This window comes from Callorhinchus milii, unplaced genomic scaffold (genome assembly GCF_018977255.1).
Source record: "Callorhinchus milii isolate IMCB2004 unplaced genomic scaffold, IMCB_Cmil_1.0 Scaffold3, whole genome shotgun sequence".
Classification (NCBI taxonomy): domain Eukaryota; kingdom Metazoa; phylum Chordata; class Chondrichthyes; order Chimaeriformes; family Callorhinchidae; genus Callorhinchus; species Callorhinchus milii.
Genome location: NW_024704744.1, coordinates 86,691,646 through 86,714,255, shown reverse-complemented (window position 1 = coordinate 86,714,255; position 22,610 = coordinate 86,691,646). Strand labels below are relative to the sequence as shown.

The 22,610-nt window shown below is 39.9% G+C and overlaps 1 protein-coding gene across 4 annotated transcripts; it reads right to left on the bottom strand.

The window, feature by feature from the left end:
* Window positions 1–827: 827 nt before the first annotated feature.
* LOC103178011 (TNF receptor-associated factor 5) lies at window positions 828–22,381 on the bottom strand. 4 transcript variants are annotated; one of them, XM_007892482.2, is made up of 11 exons: window positions 22,248–22,381; window positions 13,578–13,817; window positions 11,983–12,040; window positions 11,097–11,198; window positions 10,005–10,166; window positions 9,213–9,290; window positions 5,847–5,921; window positions 5,348–5,440; window positions 4,183–4,323; window positions 2,423–2,591; window positions 828–1,510 (listed from the first exon to the last, which is right to left on the bottom strand). In XM_007892482.2, the coding sequence occupies exons 2-11, from the start codon at window positions 13,808–13,810 to the stop codon at window positions 930–932; spliced, it is 1,692 nt and encodes a 563-aa protein (XP_007890673.1). In that variant the 5' UTR covers window positions 13,811–13,817; window positions 22,248–22,381; the 3' UTR covers window positions 828–929. The 4 variants fall into 4 exon arrangements, with proteins under 4 accessions (XP_007890673.1, XP_007890674.1, XP_007890671.1 ...); XM_007892483.2 differs by lacking the exon at window positions 22,248–22,381 and adding an exon at window positions 17,011–17,313; XM_007892480.2 differs by lacking the exon at window positions 22,248–22,381 and adding an exon at window positions 15,347–15,494.
* Window positions 22,382–22,610: the final 229 nt, after the last annotated feature.

The following is a 22,610-nucleotide window of genomic DNA, read 5'->3' as shown; positions in this document are numbered from 1 at the left end:
CGTTTGATCCAGATACCTGGAGATTTCTCCAGTTACATTAGTGAGCATGCCCAATTATGATGTACAATCTTAATTGTTTCAAGTACATACTTTTTGTTCTGACAAGTTTTGGCACTGTTTTGGCACTGCTCGCCACAGGAACACTTCCATGAACATGGCATCTAACCAATATAGCCTTTCTGTGCCTCAGGTGTTCACACTGCTGTTAAACTGGTGCTCTTCAAGGGTATAATTAATTCCAGGTTTAACTCCTTCTTGCTTCACTGCACAACAGAAGGTAAAGTGTGATTAAGATTGTAATTGATACAGTTGGGGACAAGTGTTGGGGGGAAAGGGGATGGAGGAAAATAGAAAGAACGTGTTTCCTCCAGATCTGGCTGCCGTGGTTTAACTTTTAGACCATAGTAGCATTTAAAAAGAGAGCTGGAAAAACATTTGAAAAGGGTGCAAGAGCTGGGTTGAGCTGGAACCACTTTGGGCTGAATCGCCTCTCTTCCTGTGCTACAGAATTGTGTGTGATTGTAATGTAATTCTTCATTCATGTGTGTTAATTGTCCGATAGTCTCTCATGGTGAGGTGGACCACATTATGGTGAGGGTTAAATGATTCATATTCACCTACAAAGCACACAGTAATTGCACTTTACAGTATATCTTGTGAAGCGCTTTGAGACACCCTTCCGCTGTGAAAGGCGCTGCAGCAATGCAAGGATTGTTATTTTTAAACATCTTTTGTTTTGAGCAAGGAACTTATCCACATCAGCTGAATGATTCCAACATTTCAAAACAGGTTTAATTAAAACAAATCAGACTCACAAACATGGCAAATAAAATATACTTTGTTTTTATTAACGTCCTTAGCATTGAACTATATAATAAATATGAATTTCATGGACCACATCAATAGGAATGTGTTTTTTGGAAATGATTTCAAAGGTCATCAAGGTCGGTTAGATCTACAATAACCTTGATGAATAATGTGTCATCTTTTATATATGTTGCAGTTTTCCCGCTTTCGAGTAGAGCGTGGGAGACAAAACGTGGACATCCGGACGCTATGTTCATTTCAGCCTCAGGCCTTTTAAAACTACTGCTATTCGCATCTGCCTTAAAAACTTCCAGGATGTGATTTTTCTTCGGGCCTTGGTCAAGCAGCATCAGTGTAACCTTCTGTTTGAATGGCCATGGCAGCAAGGAGTCATACTCACCTTTCATAACTACAGAAAATAAAGACAAGTGAGTTCCTTTGCCCAGTCCATCTCCATTCAAGTACACTCTGGCACACAGTCTGTATCCACAACGGCTAGTGTAAAAGGGAAGGCTGTAGAGAGAATACACGCGTCCCTCTACTGCGTCCTGTTTTGTCTTTCTATAATCACAGATCTTCCAAATCAGTTTGCCGCTATAGCTGGTGGTCTCAAGCACTCGAAACCTTTCGTTTGTCTTTTCCAGTAGATCCTTATGGGCACGTAATAACGATTCATGCTGCTTCAAACGGGATTCGAGCACACCTTGAGCATTTAAAAAAAAGAGAAAACGTTCAACACGATCAAACTGGTCTTTGAAAGAGTTCATGACTTTCAAAATATTGTTGATAGCAATAAATACACAGCTCAGCGATTTAATTGTGGGAATTTCAGTGGGAACAGAAATTCACTGCAACTCCAAATCCATTCTATTAGTGGAGTTCACTAAATGTCAGACATCATCAGAAGCCTGAAATTTCTCATCGTCTTAAGCTTAAGACCGTTGTCTTCAAATTTAGGAAAAATACTTAAATTATTAAAATTTATTAAATTATTATTAAATTATAAAATGAAACAGTTTCCGCTGGCGGGTGGGTCTGTAACCAGATGACACAGATTTAAGATAATTGGCAAAGGAACCAGAGGGCACAAGGAGAATGTTTTTTTAAACGCAGCGAGATGTTACAATCTGGAATTCACTGCCTGAAAGGGCGGTGGACCCAGATTCAATCATAACTTTCAAAACTTGAATATTTACTTGAAAAGGAAAAAAGTTGCAAGGCTGTGGGGAAGAGTGAGAGAGTGGGACTAATTAGATAGCTCTTGCAAAGATCCGCCACAGGCATGGCGGGCTGAATGACTTCGTTCTGTGCTGTAAGATTCTATGATTCTATTTTAGAGGACAGTTTCTGCAGCTCTTCTGGGCTCCTCTTGGGCAGAATGTTCATCAATAACATCACTGAGATGCGTTAAAGGGGAGAACACCAAATGTACAATGTCACTGTGGTGAGTAACAGGACAGCGCAGTTAAACATCATTCCTCTTTGAACTGACTGACACAACTTTGTAAAGTAATTTTTAAATAAATAACTGGTCTATTGAAAAGATTTTTTTTAAGAAAGAACATATTCTTAATCCTATTGAAGAAAATAAATTTAAAAAAATTTCAATACAGACCTAGTGACTGAATGTTATTTTCTACATTTTCCACCTTTTTCTTCAACACACTGACAATTTCCTTCAGGCCTGAGGCATCATTAATTTCTGCTTGGTCTAATTTTCTGGAGAACTGTCTTAACCTCTCCTCAGTGGTCAGGATTTTGTCCATGTGCCCTGCCAGATTTTTCTATATCAATGGAATAATATAAAAATGAATAGGTAAAGCCAGGGTGAGAGAGAGAGAGAAAAACAAACAAATCATCATTGTACCACTTAAAGCTTTTGTTTGATCTTTTCAATAATGGTTCAGCTCAGGTACAAAAGAACAGCTTTATGTGAATTGGGCATCATCTCATGCTCAGCTTCATCCACTGATTGCAAACTGCAAGTATATTAATTACTATATTATTATTATTCCAAGCCCAGCAGCTGTTTCACTATTTTTCTTTGCCAGCAGCAGATGCTGATGACAAGTTCATTGCCAGCCTTCGTGTAGTCGATCCAATACAGGAGGTATTTACCACCTGCTGTTGCTGCTGGAGGTGGATAAAAGTGCAACCCCCAACGTCATGCTGGAGGTGTTATGAATGTTCTCCAGTACATATTTCAGCTGGTTCCAAAGTGGGTTGTAAATTTCTATTGATATAGCTCGTGTGACTGGAGGCAACAGTATTGTTGCCTTGTTTAGCTTTTACTAGAGCTGCCAATGTCAGGGCTTTGAACTAAATGGGGCACAAGCTTCCTTGCTGTAATCTGATTCTGTACTCCCACATTTTCTACCAAAGTGTAATACTTTATATTTATCCGGTTATTTGCCACATATTGGGTAAAATGTAGAACCAATCGTTTATAAATCTTTTGTTGCATCTTTAGTCTCCGCTGCTCCCTCTGTTATTTTCTTAGCCACCAAAGTTGACCACTTTGCCAAAACAAAAGTTTGTTAAAAGCCTTCTGCCAACACTTCTTCTCATGGCCACTGTGACACTTATTCATGCTTTTATCACCTCCGGGCTTGACTTTGCAAACTCTGTGCTTGTTAAGACTTCCCAAATCTTCTTTTGCACCAGGCTCAGCGAACCCATCCTCGCTCGGCTTTATTGGCTCCCCATCCCCCAGAGGATTGAGTTCAAGATCCTTATCATCACTTTTAAAACTTTCCACAGTCTTGCCTCCCCCTACTTCTGTGACCTTCTAAAACCTTTACCAGCCCACCACTCCCTCTACTCAGCAGGCAGATGACAGGATACTTATCTCAAGATTGATGATTATGTTAAAAGTTTCTAAATATGAAGCAAGTCAACAAGGGCGACTGAGTAACACATTCTAATAATCTTTGTATTCAATATAATGGCCAAAAAGATGATGTAATAATAATACTTGCATTAGATATAGCATCATATCATCTGGGACGCTATTCTGTGTGACGGGTGCTTCATAAATGCAAGTTGTTGTATTGTCAAGATAACTCACAGCACTTCACAAGATTTACTGTTAAAGGTAATGAGTTTGTTCTTTGTAGGTGAACATGGCAGCCAATTTATGCCACAAACAGCCCTGAAGTGAAAGACCAGTTTTATCTGGAGGATTATTGGCCATGACACCAGGAGAAACTCTATTCTCTATTCAAACAGCGCCATGGGATAGCTAACGTCCACTTGAACAGGTTGACGGAGCCTCAGATTAACATCTCATCCGAAGGATGGCACCTCCAACAACACATCACACCCCCCAACAGTGCCACCAACTGAGCCAAAATACACGACAAAGTAGCTCCTTACCTGTGTGCTTGTAAGAGTGTTATCAGTTTTGGAAATATGCTGACTTAATTGTGCAAGGTCCTTCTCAAGTTTCTTGATTTTGTCTTCCAGCTGACTGACAAATTGATTCCGTTCAAATAAATTATTTTTAAGATCCATAATCTACAATTAAGAAACAAAGAAAAATAATTTGCAAGCAGCAATGTTATTACATGAAAGTGAAAATAGTTAAGTGAACGGTTGTATACGTTAGCCTCCATACTGCCTTAAATGTCATACTGAAAAAAACACCCTCAACACCTAGGTAATTATCACGGGAATGCAGCTAATTTCTTTGTGTCACAATAGGGAAGTGCAAACATTGCCAGTGAAACCAACAGTAACCTGTGCACATCCTCAACTGTACAAATGGAATTTCAAGTCTGTCCTGAAAAGAGAGCACTTCTGTGTATTGCACAAAACATATCAATGAGAATGTGCTAACAGGGGAGGAAAGTTGGGTCAAATGCAAAGAATGATGCATACTGGGCTATTTTCCCTCTTTACTAGATTTTTATATATTTGCAATTTGAGAGAAGCATTACATAAAACGATTTAAGTGGCGCAGAGAAACTAAGATTAGCAGTGAGGAATCCCGTGTGCATCTGCTGTTCAGTTTCAGCAGAAAGGCTGATAAGTGGCAAATGAAATTCAATGCAGAAAATACAAAGCAGTGGATTTTTTGAAAGTTATGTGGAAAGAACAGGTGAATAGGAATATAGTGGGAGAGTGAGCTTAGGTGAGGAAACAAGCACCAGTGGGGGAGTGAGCACCAGTACAGATGCAATGGCATAGTTTTCTCCTGCAATCTTTCTACGATTTTCAAAAACGGTTTAATTTGATGATGATCTATTCATGTTTTTGCAGATATTCAGTAGTGAATTGGGACGGGAAGGAAGTGCCATTGACATTATGTGCTGTGCTTACTCCAACACTGAAGTTCCTCTTTAAAAGTGGTAATACATAGGCCAAAGACAGAACAAACATGCACTCTCTCACAGACCGTGAAACACTTGTGGCTTTGTCACTCGTGAGTTATATAAACCTTCACCTTCAAAGGCCGCATTGAAAGTTAAAGTTTCAGTGGAATCCCTATTTTATTTTTGTGATTTATTCCAAGGTTCTGAAAAACAAGTGATGGTGTTACCTGTCCTTCTAATTTACTACTGCTTGCAATAACCAGCAACAGATGGGAATTTATTGAGGAATCTTCATGCTCCTGCATCTTCCTCCGTTTTTCCTGGAGAAACAATAGCAGATATCAGACCTGTTGAAGGGTCACAGGGCAACATTTCTCTTTTAGACACTGACCCACTTGTGCACTTCCAGTGCGTTCTTAGGCCTTAAACACTGAAACATCTCAAAGCAAGGTTCCACAAACCAATTAGCCTGTAGGTGTGTTGGCAAAGACACTGGGAGTAACTTATTTCCTTTTTGAATAGTGCCACAAGACAGACAGCCAGGACCTCAGTTTAACGCTCAACCAGATGATGGCACCTCTGACCGTGCAGCACTGCCCTACTGGGTATCAGCCTAGGCTCCCTCCCAACATGGGGATTGAACCCAGAATCTTCTAAACCAGAAGCAACAGTGCTACCGTTTGAGCCAAGGTAAGATCTTAGTCAGTCAAACTGTCAAAGGCTTACCCTGATATGGCACCCGTACTTTTTGTAGCTACATTCTACTTCAGCTTCTGGGCATTCAAGTAGGTGTGCAGCAACCTACAGAAAAGAAACACAAAAGCTCTGAAACATCGACTATTGGATAATATGAACATTACAGCATTACAGCACAGCTCCACTCACAGAATTGTGATAATAATAATCCTTGCATTTGATATAGCGCCTTATCACATTTTCAAGACATCTTAAAGCGCTTCACAGATTATACTGTAAAGTGAATTGACTGTATATTTTGTGGGCGAATTGTGGCAGCCAATCGCACACAGCAGTGTACCACAAACAGTCATGGATTAAATGAACAAATTATTATTATTTTATTTTTTTGAAGGTATTTTTATACGTGATACGTGACAGTACCTCCTTAACCATCCTTGTGCTCCAAGAATGCCAATTTTCCCCCCAATTTACCAAAATGTAGTTGTTTCTGCAGAGTAGATTGAGACTCCCTGATTTTAAGCAAAAGTCAAAAGGTCTAAAATAAAATAGCAAATGCTGGGAATGCTCAGCAGAGAAAAACAGAGGTTAACATTTCATCCACGTGGATTGTCAAAACGGAAATGTTAACCCATCTTTCTCTTTCATTGATTAACATGCATTTCCAGCTCTTTGTGTTCCTGTTTCATTTTACACGGAATCCCATCAGTCTACACCCAATTGGCTCCAAGCCACATGGGTGAAATGACTGGACTTCTTAAAACAACTGGAGCTATTGGAGTTTTTAATGTCATTTAGCGGAGGTGCTGCTGATAAATTGCTGACAGTTCACAAAAGTAATATGAATGTTATTTCCACACCAACTTATCAAGAAACATCTTCCTTGAATGCTGCCAAGTTGAGGGGATGTGCATCATTTATACCACATCCCTTACGCCTTTAGAGATAATGAGGCAGGTGGAGAACTGAAATTCGCTTGTGATACTTCCTATATTGAATAAATGCTAAGATTAAAAAAGTTATTCACAAAAATTGATATGGGAATATACAAATACATCTAAAAGCTGGAACACTTGCGACATATTAACAATAATTTAATAATCCTTGCATTTGATATAGGGCCTTATCACGTTGTTGAGACATCACAAAGCACTTCATAGAATATATTGTAAAGTGGATTGACTGTATATTTTGAGGGCAAAACTCGGCAGACAATTACACACAGCAGTAGCCCACAAACGGTCTTGGATTGAATGCCCACATTTTTTGGCGGGGGGATTATTACTCGGGAAAGCAATCCACCGTTGACTAAAAAACAGATTTCTATTTACTGCTAGGTAAATTGAGGGTCTGGAATAAGGAAACATACCTAAGGTTTTGCACCACCCTGGAATCAAACCCGAGTCATCTCACTTGCAAGGTGAGCGTGCTAACCACTACACTATAGGACTCCACATTTCTTACAATTGGGTTATAATTTGCCTATGAAATACCCAGCCACTGCACTTTGCAATATATCCTATGAAGGGCTTTCAGACATCCTTGTTACATGAAAAGCGCTGTATCAAATGTAAGGATTATTATTACTATTTTATTATACTTGTTTTTGTTTCTAGGACTCCAATATTATGCTGTGGACTGATCAGGGTTATCAAAAGCAAGTGCTTTTATTTAACCTTTGCAGCTTGTATCATTCAGAGGCTAAAAACTGGTGTACAGAGCTTAAGCGAAATGCGCGGAAAAATTGTGGTAACAAACTTTGTATCTACTACAGGAAATGATTCAAGACTTCTCCACGATAGCTGTCATGTGAGCATCAACGCCAGTCAATGTTCTCAAACTTCAGACATTAGACTTTTTCTGTGTGGCTATTAAAAGCATGGAAGCTTAATGTTCAATTCATACTTCATTATTATTTAACACTGCTCCCAAGAAGTACATTTTCCCCCTCCCACATAAGCTTTCGGAATAATGATATCTGTGCCCATGTAACTGTGCCCAAAGCTCTCTGAGACGCCATCCAGTGTGGAGGGCGCTATATAAATCCAAGTTGTTGTTGTTGTTGAAACTATCCAGTAGTTACAATACTGGGGCTTTTTATCGTCACACTGAAATCTCGTTCTTCCATTTTGCAAAAGCAATGTTTGTCCCTTGTTGCTATTCCGTCCTTGCAGAAAGTGTGTCCATGTTTGTGTGAGGGTGTATATACCGGGGCAGGGGGTTAGGGTAGAGGGATTAAAAGCAATCACACCCATCATTCTATGCATTAACCCTTATAGGTAGGCTGGTTCTAGCTGGACAAGCAGCAGGAAAACTTGCCTGACAGTGCTCTCAATAGCAAGCTTTGCAGGTTTAGCTTTTTGGTTTCACACTCCAGGAGTGCCCCACTGCACAATCTGGTGTCCACCAGCCATTAATAACATTAATAATAAATGGATATTACTCTGGCAGATTCGAATTTTTAAAAAAATCTTCCATTACAGATTTGTTAAGTAAAACATTGAATGTTTTGTTAGGATATTTCAGATAAATGTGAAATAATCTTTTAGAAGTGATTGTGAGGATGTCTGTCCTGTACCATACCATATGCAGAGGCTAAATAATAATAATAATAATAATAATCCTTGCATTTGATATAGCGCTTTTCACGTCGGGAGGACGTCCCAAAGCGCTTCACAGAACACACTGTAAAGTGAATTGACTGTATATTTGTGGGCGAACGCGGCAGCCAATTGCGCACAGCAATGTCCCATAAACAGTCGTAGATTGAAAATGACCAATTTCTTATTGTTTTTGGTTTTGGAGGGATTAAAGTTAGGCGTGTGGAGTAAGGAAACTTGCCCAAGGTTTCGCCCTCTGCCTGGAATTGAACTCAGGTCTCTCGCTTGCAAAGCGAGTGCTCTAACCACTGAGCTACAGGACTCCAGTGGTATCTAACTTTAATGGTCGACCAACCAATTACATTTATCTTTATTGAATTTTTCTTCATTTATGGAATCATATAGCAAGCGAGAGGACCCAGGTTTGATTCCCGGGCAGGGCAAAACCTTAAGCAAGTTTCCTTACTCCACACGCCTCTGTTTACCCAGCAGTAATTAGGAACCCAATTGTTTTTCTGGGGTAATAATCCCTTCAAAACAAAACAAACCTAAATAAATTAAAAATGTTGGTGAATCAATCCATGACTGTTTGTGGGACATTGCTGAGTGCAATTGGCTGCCACGTTCTGCCCACAAAATACTGTCTCTACACCTTACAATATATCCCGTGAAGCGCTTTGAGACGTCTCAACGACGTGATAAGCCGCTGTATCAAATGCAAGGATTATTATTATTAGTTGAAAAATATTATTATTGATCACCGACAAATTAAGACTATGAGAAAAGTTCCGCTCACCTCATTTCTCGAAACACTTTCCCCACAATTATACAGACATTGAACGGGATATTTTGGACAAGAATCCTCTTCATGTTCCTTTACAAAAGCAAAACTATTGAACATTCAGTGAATTATTTTTACAACATCAATTATTTCTACATCATTGTTCCTTTCTTTGGCTGTGTTAATTTTGAGTTCCTTCTGCCTAGTGATGCAGGTGCACATAAAGATACTTTTTCCATTTCAAAGAAACTTTGAGTCTTTCTCCCAGTTAATCTGGTTTACATTCCCCTCCAAATGTACTGATAAATTTCAAATAGCATCTAATTATTGCTTATAGCACATTACCTGCAGTGTTTGCCTATGCAACATTCACTACATTTTAAATCAATTATATTTCGCAAACCACTTTACATAGGAAGGATGTTCCAAAGAGATTATTTTTAAAAATGGGGCAATACATACATAAAAACAACCGGAATATTTTTGTTCTGTCCTCCAACACAGCCTGACTTCACTACCTTTCCCCTTCCATTCACATAGCTAGATTGGTAAAATCTGTTATAAAAGACCATTGAGCTTTTGTGTCTACCCTTGTGCTAGATTCCCACTGGAGCTATTTACTCTAATCCCATTCTTCCACTCTTTCCCCAATATTCTTCAATATTTTTCATTATTTATTTATCCAATTCCCTGTTAAATGCCGTCGTGAACTTAAGACTCCTGTGCCCTGTTCATACGTTCCACTGTTACCTCGCACAAAATAGCTAAAATAATAATAAAATATTCACTTTTAAAAAGTAGTTTTACCTTAAAATGTTTAAATAATAGAGTTACTTTGCAGTACCGACACACTTCTTCTCGGTACTCGCAGGCTGTTGTTACGTGGTCTGTTAAATCTTTTCGTCGGAATACAAGGCCACAACCGTTGGAACACGGCACAGATTCAAACAGGCACTTCTTAAGGTGATCCTGAAACAATAAGCAAAAGAAAAAGTTGTAATCTAATGCTGTGATGATAATGTTTTATTCAGCAAGATGAGATGAGAGATACCAATGCTGGGGGAGGGAAATGGAACATGTTCCCCCTTTTGTCACTCAGTCTCAACATATATAACTCAAAAGATGGGGGAAGATAATAATATATAATTATAATTGTTGCGTTTTATCATGTTGTTGAGAACCCAAAATGCTTCACAGATTATACTGTAAAACGTATGACTGAGTGTATTTTGTGGGTGAGTGTGGCACCCAATTGTGCGTCCTCCCAACATGAAAGGGACCATACAAATGTCACTTGTTGTAGCAATATCCCATAAATAGGCATGAAGTGACTGACCAATTTTATTGGTCAAAGATGCAGACTAAAGCTTCCTCTATTCTCAAGGGCACACAATGAGGCATATATTCAGAGAAACTATTCTGCAGCAACAATGCATTTTATTGCAGCCTAATTCTTCCTCTCCCATATCCAGCATCCATCAACATGGGTCACTGGTTAATAACCAGAAAGGGAAGAAGCCTGGCTGAATTTCCTGTCATACACCAAAGGCACTGAAGCCATCTGTAGCAACACTGATGCCTCTCTCGTTGAGATCAGGGATCTCAACACACACGAGGATTCAACACAAACCTCTCATGTATATGCACTTCCAGGCTGCTCACTAGATAAAATGTACTCAGCCATTGGGTAGCACCCAAAACCTCTTGAACATTCACACAGATTTATACATTTGTAAATTTGTATTGTACTGTATTTAAGTTAGATGGTCCGTGATACGACTTTCATAATGTGTTATCCAATATTTTAAATTACAGTTTTATGTGTGAAACAGTAAGAACATCTATAGAAGTTTGTAGCAACCTATATAAAAAATATAAAAGTTTCTCTTTAGCACTTACCCCTAGGCGTCCCAGTGACACTTTTACGTTGCAGTCTGGTGCATATTTACAGTACAACATCAAATTCCACACTTCCCTCTTGCAACAAGCATCTTTAAACACCTTTTATTTAAAAACAAATGATATAAGCATGAATTTGTCAAATATTATTCTCCTGAATCAGTATCATTCAAACTTTCAGAACCAGTATCTGGAGAAAATAAAGGTATAGCTAAACTCTGGATTATATTTTCACCTTTCAAAAGATGGTCTACATTTCAGAGATAACAACAACAACAAAACAACAAAAAGATAGGTTTTAAACAGATGGCATGGTAAACTTAGATTAATGAAGCTGACTAGTGATAAAGGTGATTTTCTTCCAAAATCTTAATTTTTAAAAATAAAGTATATAAATCCTGAGCTCTGTGGGTGGTCAGTCTGACACAGTCCCTCCGTCTTGGCCCCTCCCTTGTCTCCTTCAAGACCTGTTTCAAGACCTCCTTCTTCGACCATGCCTTTGGTCACCCTCCTATCCCTACCCTCCCTCCACCCCTCCTGATCCCAAACACCAGCTCAGGTGCAGATCTCCCTGACTGTCCAGGGCTTTGGGATGTCCTTCTGATGTGAAAGGCGCTATACAAATGTAATTTGTTGTTTGTTGTTGGTCACGGGAAGAACCAGGGACAAGAGCAAACACAGACCTTTGCTTGACAATTGCATACTGAATAAATCCTTTTCATTGTTTTTCAATTTCATAACTAAGGGCACCTGGAATTCCCTCTATACACATGCTACACAAAATGAGCAAAGGCCATTCATTCACCCTGTCATTTAGATTCTTATCCAAATATGGAAGTGTTTTTCATTGTTGTGTTTAAATTTTAAAATAGAATCAATCGCTTACCCCACTTGGAATAATCCTCTCATGATCAATAGGACAAATGGCAATGGATTTGATATCTCTAGGTTAGAGAAGAAAACATGTTGAATTATATTAGTAACAGGCAGTATGGTTAGTATGTAACTACACTACTGTGAAAGATGTAATCCTGAGTAATTAAGAATCCAGTGCTCAATAACAGAAGGTAACTAACGACTGGAACAGGTTATAGTGGTTGAGGTATGGCATTGGGATCATTTAAAAAGCATATTGAGGCTGTTTGTCGCCTACAAAATACAATCACGTTATATTTCACAGTAAATCCTGTGAGGCACTCTGAGATGTCCTACCGCATGAAAGCCTCTATCCTAAATCTCCATTGAGGTTTTACGTTTGTCTCTGAATTTTGACAATATATTTGGAGAGTTTCGAAGTGGTGGGAAATTAACAGTACAAAATTGCTCCTGCTCTTTGCCTGCAAGAACATTTTCTCCTAAAATTAAAAAAAAGCAATACAATATTGTAACAGTAAAAGACCAATAAGGGACTGCACAAAAAAGTATTCAATTTCAGTCGTAATTTGGAAGCCATTTCTCTGCAGTTCTTAAAACAGCCTTGAATGTAAGGTGGAATTGAATTTCCACATTTTGCACATCAAAACTCAAAGTGAACTTCGGATTCTTCCAGTCTGGTTCAATGCTCTGTATATAAACTCAAATAAGAAAAAGTAGCTTTGCCATCCTAACTGGGATACCAGATGGTTTTCAATGTTTTGATGTTTTGTTTGTGATTTAGTTGTATTTTTTAATGAAAGCACTGCAGAACACTGCCCTGTGTGAAGGGCGCTATATAAATGCAAGTTGTTGTTGATTTGCAGTTTGATGGAAAAAGTCACCGAAGCAACAATGGGCAACAAAGTGCCAGGTTCAGTACCTACACTGTGCTGAGCTATAGATTAGAGATGCTTTGATATGCAGTAATTGCTAAGCGTAGGTAATGCTCTTCTTAAAAAGAAAAACAAAGTGGTGGCGGTCTTCTAACTCTGAGTTAGAAGAGTTTTCTACATAGAAAATGTTTAGGACCAGAAGAACCCTATTCTCCAATGATTGTCATCTGTCCAATCTCAATGTTTGAAGTACTGATGACGCACCTCTAAACCAGGGGACTGAAGCTATTGAGGTATCCTGATTATCAGTCAAAATAATATCAGTACGTGGAAAAAGTAATCATTCATATTTTTACAATGTTTTACTGAAAGAAATGTAATCACGAATACAGTTTAATTGTGTTAAATTGTCTCCTTTGGTGGATGAAGAGCTTTGCTAACGTATAAGAAGTTCAGCAAATCCCCCAAATATGATTGGTCACTCATTTGACGACTGTCTGTGAGACACTGCTGTGTGATACTACTGTGTGCAATTGACTGCAACTGGCTGTCGCATTTCGCTCACAAAATACACAGAAAATCCATTTTACAGTATATCCTGTGAATCACTATAAGATGTCTCGACAATGTGATGAGGCACTATATCAAGTGAAAGAATTATTATAATTATCATCAAAACATATAAATTTAAGTTTAACAAACTTTAAAGCAGAGAATAAAAGTTCCTTCTTACATGAATTCCTTGATGCAATTTTCACAGAATCTGTGCCCACACCCAGTCTGGAATGGATTGCAAAGAACGAATGAACAAGTTACACACTTGTACCTATCTTCCAATGGTTCAACAAAGTGGAGTTTTAAACCAACTTGATAAGGGTCAAAACCTAAAGAGAGTGAAGTGCTGGAACTATCTTGGCGAGCAAAGACGCATGTTCCAACTCTGGGTTCTTCATTGGAGGCCATCATTACCAATCTATAGATTGAAAAAAAACATAGTACTGTACAACAACAACAACAAAATTACATTTATAAAGCACCTTTCACATTAGGAGGACATCCCAAGGTGTCACTGTAATGCATAACTGCTCCAGTTTATTACATCAGGGCACACCTCTAATCCCACTTCCTCATTTTTTTTCCATACGCCTTAATATCCAAGCATCTATGGATCTCCCCTTTACACAATCAAATTGATTCTGTTTCTAGGTGCTGTCTGAAGCAGTGCACTTACATTTTGTCTATTCCAAGTTCAAGTGTCAGTCTAGCTCAATTGGTAGCACTCGCTCAATCAAAAGGTTGTGGGTTCAAGCCCCATGTTGGGACTTGGAATTCTTATAGTCCTTGCTGACACTCCAATGCAGTGCTGGGGGGAGGGGGGGCTGCTATATTTTTGGAGGTGGCAGATGACCAAGGTCATGTCTGCTTGTTTCGGTGGATGTTAAAGATCCCATTGCATTACTCGAAAAGAGTTTCTTCCAGTATCCTGGCCAGCAATCCACCGAATAAAATTGATCATTCACTTCATGGTCTGCTTGTGGGATATTACTATGTATAAATTGACTGCTGTGCTCACAAATAGATAGTCACTATACTTTACAGTATATCCTGTGAATCGCTAAAAGTACTCCCGACGTGAGAGCATTCCTATATCAAATGCAAGAATTATTATTATCACAATCACTTGGTCAGAAAGCTCCCCACAAGATACTACATGGCAGAAAAAGTCTTCTGCGTAAATAATCATTTCAATCCATCAAATTCAAAATTACTGTGAATAATTTCACAGCAATTATTTCCTTCAGCACCTTTGTTAATTGACACCATTCAATGTTTCTTGGTTCAATGTGCCCTACCTTATATATAAATCCACCCATCATTCCGCAGCCCAAATGAATGCTATTAATCTCCTTGATCCTATGCTTGTCAGTGGGCCACACAGATTGGTGTCAACATTAATTTTTTAAATTGCTGAAAACTCCCTGGACCAAATAGTTTATGAATAGCATAATCTAGACCACACCCAAACGGAACTCCACTTATCAATGCTGCCAGATATAGATTTGTTAATTTTTCATAACCTTCTTCTTTGTATCGTCATGACAGTTTATAATATAGTTCACTTGCCTTTAGCTCTACAGGCCTTAATCTTCCTAACACATCTTGCATGTGGAATTTTACCAATTTTTTTTGGAAACTTCACATTGCATTAAATCATCAGATACTGATTCACAGGCACATATTCATCACACACAGAACTCCGTTGCAGTGCTGGAACGAGTTACCAGGAAGGGTTGTTTGAGGCCAGGACCCTAGACTTATTTAAGAAGCTGTTAGTTGCAGTGATGGCAAATTGACAGGGATTATATTATGGAAGGATAAGATCAAATGGACCAAAGGGCTTTCTTGATGTGAACCTCTCTTGTGCTCTTTTGATTGCTTCTGATCAACAGTACACACACTCAAAACTAAATCAGATCAGGAGAAAAGAGCTCCTTGACTCACATTTACAGTGCTCTGAAGCTCTAAACCTCTGTCTTATCTTCTCAATCGGTCCTGTGGTTCTATTCCATGCAAGGGATTACCTGAAATGGTGAGCTGCGTTGTATTGCAGGCAGGGCGAAACCTTGGGCAAGTTTCCTTACTCCACACGCCTAATAATAATCCCTCCAAAAAAAAACAATAATAAATTGGTCATTTTCAATCCATGACTGTTTATGGGACATTGCGCAATTGGCTGCCGCATTTCGCCCACGAATATACGGTTAATTCACTTTACAGTCTATTCTGTGAAGCGCTTTGAGACGTCGATAAGACGTGAAAAGCGCTATATCAAATTCAAGAATTATTATTATTTATTATTATTATTATATTACCGCCTGCTTTTACAACAATGCCAATTGACTTTGTGTTCTTTAAACAAACGCTGAATAGTACAATGCTCAGAAGCCTATTGTGATCTATAATTCCTGCATTCCCATCTCATTCTTTATTTGAGCATTAGAGATAATAAAAAAAAATTGAATTTGGCCACTCAATCCACGACTGTTTGTGGGACACTGCTGTGTGCATTTGGCTGCCGGGTTTCAGCCACAAAATATACAGTAAATTCACTTTACAGTATATTCTGTGAAGCGCTTTGAGACGTCTGGAAGAAGTAATAAGGCGCTATATCACATGCAAGGATTATTATTATTCTCCAAGGTACAGACCTTGTATTTAAGGAGCCCCTAACACTAATTGAAGCATTACCTGTCTACTCTCTTTTCTTTGAGCACACCAGGATGCATCTCATCCGTTCCACCAAGTGTCTATTATATGCACCTACTGTATTATTGTAGAAATAGTATTGCCAAGGTCATATGATTAAAAAGCGTGTCAACCCATTGAAATTAACAGATTTTCTTATTTTAAATAAATCTTTGCCCGCCCCCATCCCCCACAAGCTTTTGACTTCTCTTTCCCTTCTGCCACAAGCAGTGTGTGTCAACAAGTTACTTAACTGTGTGGAGAGAAGGGTACACAGCCTCCACTTGATCTAAACTGATGTTAACAATAATAACCCTTGCATTTGATATCGTGCTTTACCACATTGTCAAAATGTCTCAAAGCCTTTTGCAGCATTTACTGTATTTTGTAGCCAAATACAGTTAGCCAGTTTGCGCACAAGCAGTGAATGTCCCACAAACAGCCGTGGAGTGAGTGACCAATTCACAAGCACATCACATTTTTGCTCGAAAAATCATACAGAGTGGGATGCAATGATATTTTTAGTCACACTCCCCCTCCCCCCACCCACCAGAAAGGGAACTATCTTGCTGGTTTGTTTGCCAATTATTTTCCATTAAAGTCTGTGCTCTGTTACAAAACGACACACAGCAAATAGAATCAACAAAAATAACATTACAAATAGAATCAATTATTCCCCCCCACCCCATGCAAAACAGTAAAGCATAAATCATTCTAAAGATTTGTTCTTTATGAACTTCCCAATAAACAGGAGTGAGAGAGAAGCGAGTTGTCTGATGATGGGTGTGGTGTGTCTGAGACGATATAACAGTTGATACGGGACAATGTACTTACTTTCCATTTAACAATACATCGCTTATGCTTGCTGTCTCGCTCGCCCTTTGTAATACAGTATATACGTATATATATAAAAAACATACCATATAAATCGTGCCAAGTTTCATGGAGAGGAGGTCATCTGAAATGATGAAGTGGGCTGCAGTGTGTGCTTGGGAATCTACCTCCCAGAGCTGGTGTGTTTGTGTGGAAACCCCCGTTTTCCGCACCACATTCAAACAGCAGTGGTAGCAGCACTTACAGTGCATCAGAGACCACATCCTCCCCCCTCTCGCCTCGCCTCACACATCATTCCCAGCACAACAGCAAACTCACACTGTGTGCAAAGCAAACAACACTGCAGAAAGGTCAGGATCCACCACCAGCAAAAGTAGCACAGGCAGGTCACAGTAGCACGGGGGTGAGGGGAGGGTAATTTTAGTCTTCCTTCTGGCATAATGACAAGTTACATATGAGCTTGTGTCTAAAATATTATTGAGTTGATTTAGGATTGACACCAACCATCAGTAAGACTTGCACAGACTGGGTGGGGTTAGTAGTTTAATTTTAGCCTTTTGTTCTGTCTGCTTCCTCCCCTTCCCCCACCCCAAGTGTTGAGGTATTAAAATCAGGTTTCTCTTTCAAAAAATATTACTGAATTGGTTCATGTTTACATTCAACCTTGGGTCGTGATACAGTCAAGATTGTACGTTACTTGCAGGCGTGTTCAGAAACATTCATTGAGTTTACTTTCTCCCATAAAATATAGTCAATTCACTTTACAGTCTATTCTGTGAAGCATTTTGAGACATCACAATGACGTGATAAGGCGCTATATCAAATGCAAGGATTATTAACATACGTTTTGATAGAGATCCAATTTTGAGGTCCCGAGACTTGGTCAATATTGAGTATGGTTGGGGATTGACTACTGTGCGTGTGCATAGTATACAAGGATCAGGAACCTTTTCATGGTGTGCTAGCGTGGAAGGAAGAAGAGGAGAATAAGTCACTCCAGACTTTAACAGTCGTTATTGCTACCATCAGGTTAGAATATATGTACTACAAATGGCTGGTGAGACAGAGTCCATTGGAGAAATAATCAAAGATAAGTAAGAAGGACTGCTGTAAAAAGGGAAGGGCAGAGGGATAAGACTACAGTGGATATTGCCAGATGGGTAAGCTAGCACCAACATATACAGAATGGGCTGACTGGCCTTCTGTGCTGTAATCTTTCTATTCATCTATGACAATTTTAAATGGATTGGAAGGGAAGGGGGTGAAAGGCACAAGCTGTATTCATTTCTTAATTATTTGCAGTAAATTTGTGGTTCCCAAGACGGAATAAGATAACAGAGCATAAAAAGTCTTGGGCTAAATATTAATGTGTCGCTAGTGATTGTTCAGCCTCATTCTCTTGTGGGTTAAAGATGGCTTCTCATTCCTATAATGTACATACGTTACATTTTATGGTGTGGCCTGGGCAAGAAGGTTGTATGAGAGCTAACCTTCTACAGTTGTACATCAACAAGACCGAGGCTCTCCTGATTGGCTCCAGTCAACGCCTCCAAACCTCAGGCGCTGACGGCATCACCATCCACGGATGCACACTCCACCTCACTGAGCCAGTCTGGAACCTTGGGGTCTTGTTTGATCCCCAACTATTCTTTGTACCCCACATCCGTGCCACGGCCCGTTCTGCCTCCCCCACCTCCACAACATTGCCTGGTTCCGCCACTGTTTCACACCGCAGGCCGCCGAGACCCTCATACACACATTCATAACATCCAGCTCAACTATGCAAACTCCCTGCTGTGTGGCCTCCCCAACTCCTCCCTCCGTAGGCTGCAGATCATCCAGAACTCTGCAGCCCCTGTCCTCTCCTGGATCAGGCTCCGTGACCCAATCACCCCCATCCTCGCCCGACTCCACTGGCTTCCCATTACAGAGGATACAGTTCAAGATTCTGATCCTCACCTTCAAAGCTCTCCATGGTCTTGCTCCCCCCTATCTCTGCGCCCTCCTAACCCCCTACCAACCTGCTCGCTCCCTACGGTCAGCAGGCTCCAGCTACGTCACGTCCCCTGCCTCGCTCACACCACCATTGGCGGGTGGGCCTTCAGCCATGCTACCCCCACCCTCTGGAACTCCATCCTGCAGTCCCTCTGTCTCGCCCCCCTCCCTTGCCTCCTTGAAGACCTAACTCAAGAACCTGCTCTTTGACCATGCCAGTGATCACCCTCCTTCCTCCCCACCTGGCCTCCACTCTCCCCGATCCCGACCCCCAGTTCAGGTCGGAAACACTGATTGACCAGCGCCTTGGGACGTCCTCCCGACATGAAAGGCACTTTACAAATGCAATTTTGTTGTTGTTGTACAGAGATTTGGCCTGCCGCAGTGTTTTGCCTTTGCTTTTATGTGAATGCAGTGAGGAACTGCGCCTGTTACTTATATAATGGCGCCTGGTTATAAGGTGGTAGTCAGGGATCCGTAAAATCTCACCCAGTGGGAGCGAGATTGACATCCAGCGGTTGTCACTGTGCACATGTGCAGAAAAACAAAACACCAGCCAGTGCACAAAGTTAAAGCTGCTGCCTTCTGTAGCATGTACACACAGGAAGTGTTGGCCATTTTAGCTTCTCCAAGTCAGCTGATACGTTCATTTTAGATTTTCAGGATCTGCAACCTTGCATGATAATCAAGTGCTTTATATCAGTCCTTTGTTATATTTCTAACCCCTATTTTTACAGCTAAAATACATTACTTCAAATTTGGATATATTGACTTGCATTTGCCATACTTCTGCCCAATTATCTAATCTATTAATAGCTGCTTGTAAATGTTTGCAGTTCTCCACACTGTGTGTTGTCTGAGAGCTAGTATAGTAATTTTTGCATTTGATATCCCAGCTGTCAGGTTGGGAGGATGCTTCGAAATGTTTAACAGGAATTATTATAAAGCTTTATTTATTTATTGTAATGCATACATTTTGTGGGCAGCAGTAATTTATGCAAATCAATGTTGTACAAACAACCATCAAGTGAGTTATTCATTTTATTTGGGGGGACTGTTGGTCAGGACAATGGGAGAAACTCCCTTCTCTTTTCGAATAGTCCCATGGGATCTCTGACGTTCATATGAACACACAGATGGAACCTCGGTTGAACTCTCATCCGAGGAACTGCTCCTCCATCACTGCATTGGGAGTGTTACCTTGCCTTTGATTAAATGAGTTCAAGGTCCTGATGTGGTGCATGAATGCACAACCTTTTGACTCCGAGGTGAGAGAGCTACCAAATGAGATGGGCTGACACACTTAGATATATTCATATATTCTCCTCAAAATCTGCTGTGCGCAATTGGCTGCCGCATTCGCCCACAAATATACAGTCGCCCACAAATATACTTTACAGTGTGTTCTGTGAAGCGCTTTGGGACGTCCTCCCGACGTGAAAAGCGCTATATCAAATGCAAGGATTATTATTATTATTATTATTAAACCCCAAATCAAAATTATTGTGGTTTGCTCCAAGGGTCATCACAGCCAAGTTTGATCTTGCAGTCACTTGTTATCCTCAAATGGATAGAGTCAGCAGCAAGAACCATATACCCCTCCCTCTGTCCCGCACTTAGCCTTTCTTCACAACTCTCTGCCCCCCACCCAATTTTTAAAAGAAACATTTTAACGTTGATTGAAAGAGTAAAAATTAAGTTGAACCCCAAACAGAGAACGGTTAAAAGCGAAAAACAGAACAAAAATAAGCGTTGCCAAATTATAATTGGTGAGTGGAGTAGGAGCAGAGCGGTCAATCTAATGGGTTTTTTTTAAAAAAAGAAACCACTACCGTGTACATTGCATTGAATTGCTCGGTAACTGCGGGAGGTTCGGAATATTTATGAAGTTAAGGTATTTTCTAACTTGTCCTTCTGCAATTACTTTTATTGTTTTTTTTTATATAAAAAGACTGCAAGTCCGGTCAGGGCAGCTTTCCCTCTGACCAACAATAATAAATTGGTCATTTTCAATCCACGACTGTTTGTGGGACATTGCTGTGCGCAATCGGCCGCCGCGTTCGCCCACAAATATACAGTCAATTCACTTTACAGTGTGTTCTGTGAAGCGCTTTGGGACGTCCTCCCGACGTGAAAAGCGCTATATCAAATGCGAGGATTATTATTATTAAGGATTACTATTATTATTATTAAGTATTATTATTATTATTAAGGATTATTATTATTATTATTAAGGATTACTATTATTATTATTAAGGATTATTATTATTATTATTAAGGATTATTATTATTATTATTAAGGATTATTATTATTATTAAGGATTACTATTATTATTATTAAGGATTATTATTATTATTATTAAGGATTATTATTATTATTAAGGATTATTATTATTATTAAGGATTATTATTATTATTAAGGATTATTATTATTATTATTATGGATTATTATTATGGATTATTATTATTATTAAGGATTATTATTATTCTTATTAAGGATTATTATTATTATTATTAAGGATTATTATTATTATTATTAAGGATTATTATTATTATTATTAAGGATTATTATTATTATTATTATTATTATTATTATTAAGGATTATTATTATTATTAAGGATTATTATTATTATTAAGGATTATTATTATTATTATTAAGGATTATTATTATTATTAAGGGTTATTATTATTAAGGATTATTATTATTATTAAGGATTATTATTATTAAGGATTATTATTATTATTATTAAGGATTATTATTATTATTATTAAGGGTTATTATTATTATTATTAAGGATTATTATTATTATTAAGGATTATTATTATTAAGGATTATTATTATTATTATTAAGGATTATTATTATTATTATTGAGGGTTATTATTTCCCTCCGGGGCTGTATCTCAGCCTCACGGGGCGGCACCGGGAGCCGCAGCTGATGGTCGGCGGTGCTCAGAGTTAGTGCCACAATCACCGCTGTTGATCAGTGATCTCACGCGGCGTTTCCAATGGCAAATAAAGGCCGAAACTGCTGCGGTCCCTCCGGTACGAGTCACCTCAGCGATGCGCCATTTTAACAGAGAAATCCGATCCCCAGTGCAGCGCTGCAGTCGGACCGATGTTGTAACGAAAGGGGAACCGCTGGTCGGCGGTCCCGGGGATCGCCATTGCGCTGCTCTCCGCGGCTGCGGCGGTACTCCCTCTCCCTCTCCCTCTCCCAGTGTCAGTGTCAGTGTCCGGAGGGCAGTGGGTCCCACGAGCCGCTGTGGGACTCAGCCACAGACCGGGAGAAGAGGCGGAGGGGGAGAGGAGGTGTTAATGCTCTTACCTGTCCTGTCCTGTCCTGTCCCGGCTCGGCCCGGCTCGGCCCGGCCCGGGCGAGGGCTTTGCTGTACAGTGTATGTGCGCCGGCGATGCCCACCGCTCCGGCCCGCCTGGCCCGCCTGGCCCGCGACACCCCCCCCACACACACCCCCCCCCCCCCACACACACCCCCCCACACACACAGCAGCCGAGCGGTGAGCACCAGACAACCCGCCGTACATCACCCACTACAGGCGCTGTAACCCCTTCCGAAGGGCAGTCAGTGTAAGGATTTTTGAAGGGGGTGTGGGGGTGGGTGTGTGGGGGGGGGTGTGGGGGGGGGGGGGTCTGACACAGGAAACCCAGCACCAAACTGACAGTATTCCAA

Coding starts and splice junctions, on each gene's coding strand:
- LOC103178011 (XM_007892482.2), bottom strand. CDS start 13,810: ATGATGGCCTCCAATGAAGAACCCAGAGTTGGAACATGCGTCTTTGCT. Junction 9,291..10,004: donor TATTATTTAAACATTTTAAG/GTAAAACTACTT, acceptor GCTTTTGTAAAG/GAACATGAAGAGGATTCTTG. Junction 2,592..4,182: donor ACACTCTTACAAGCACACAG/GTAAGGAGCTAC, acceptor CCATTGATATAG/AAAAATCTGGCAGGGCACAT.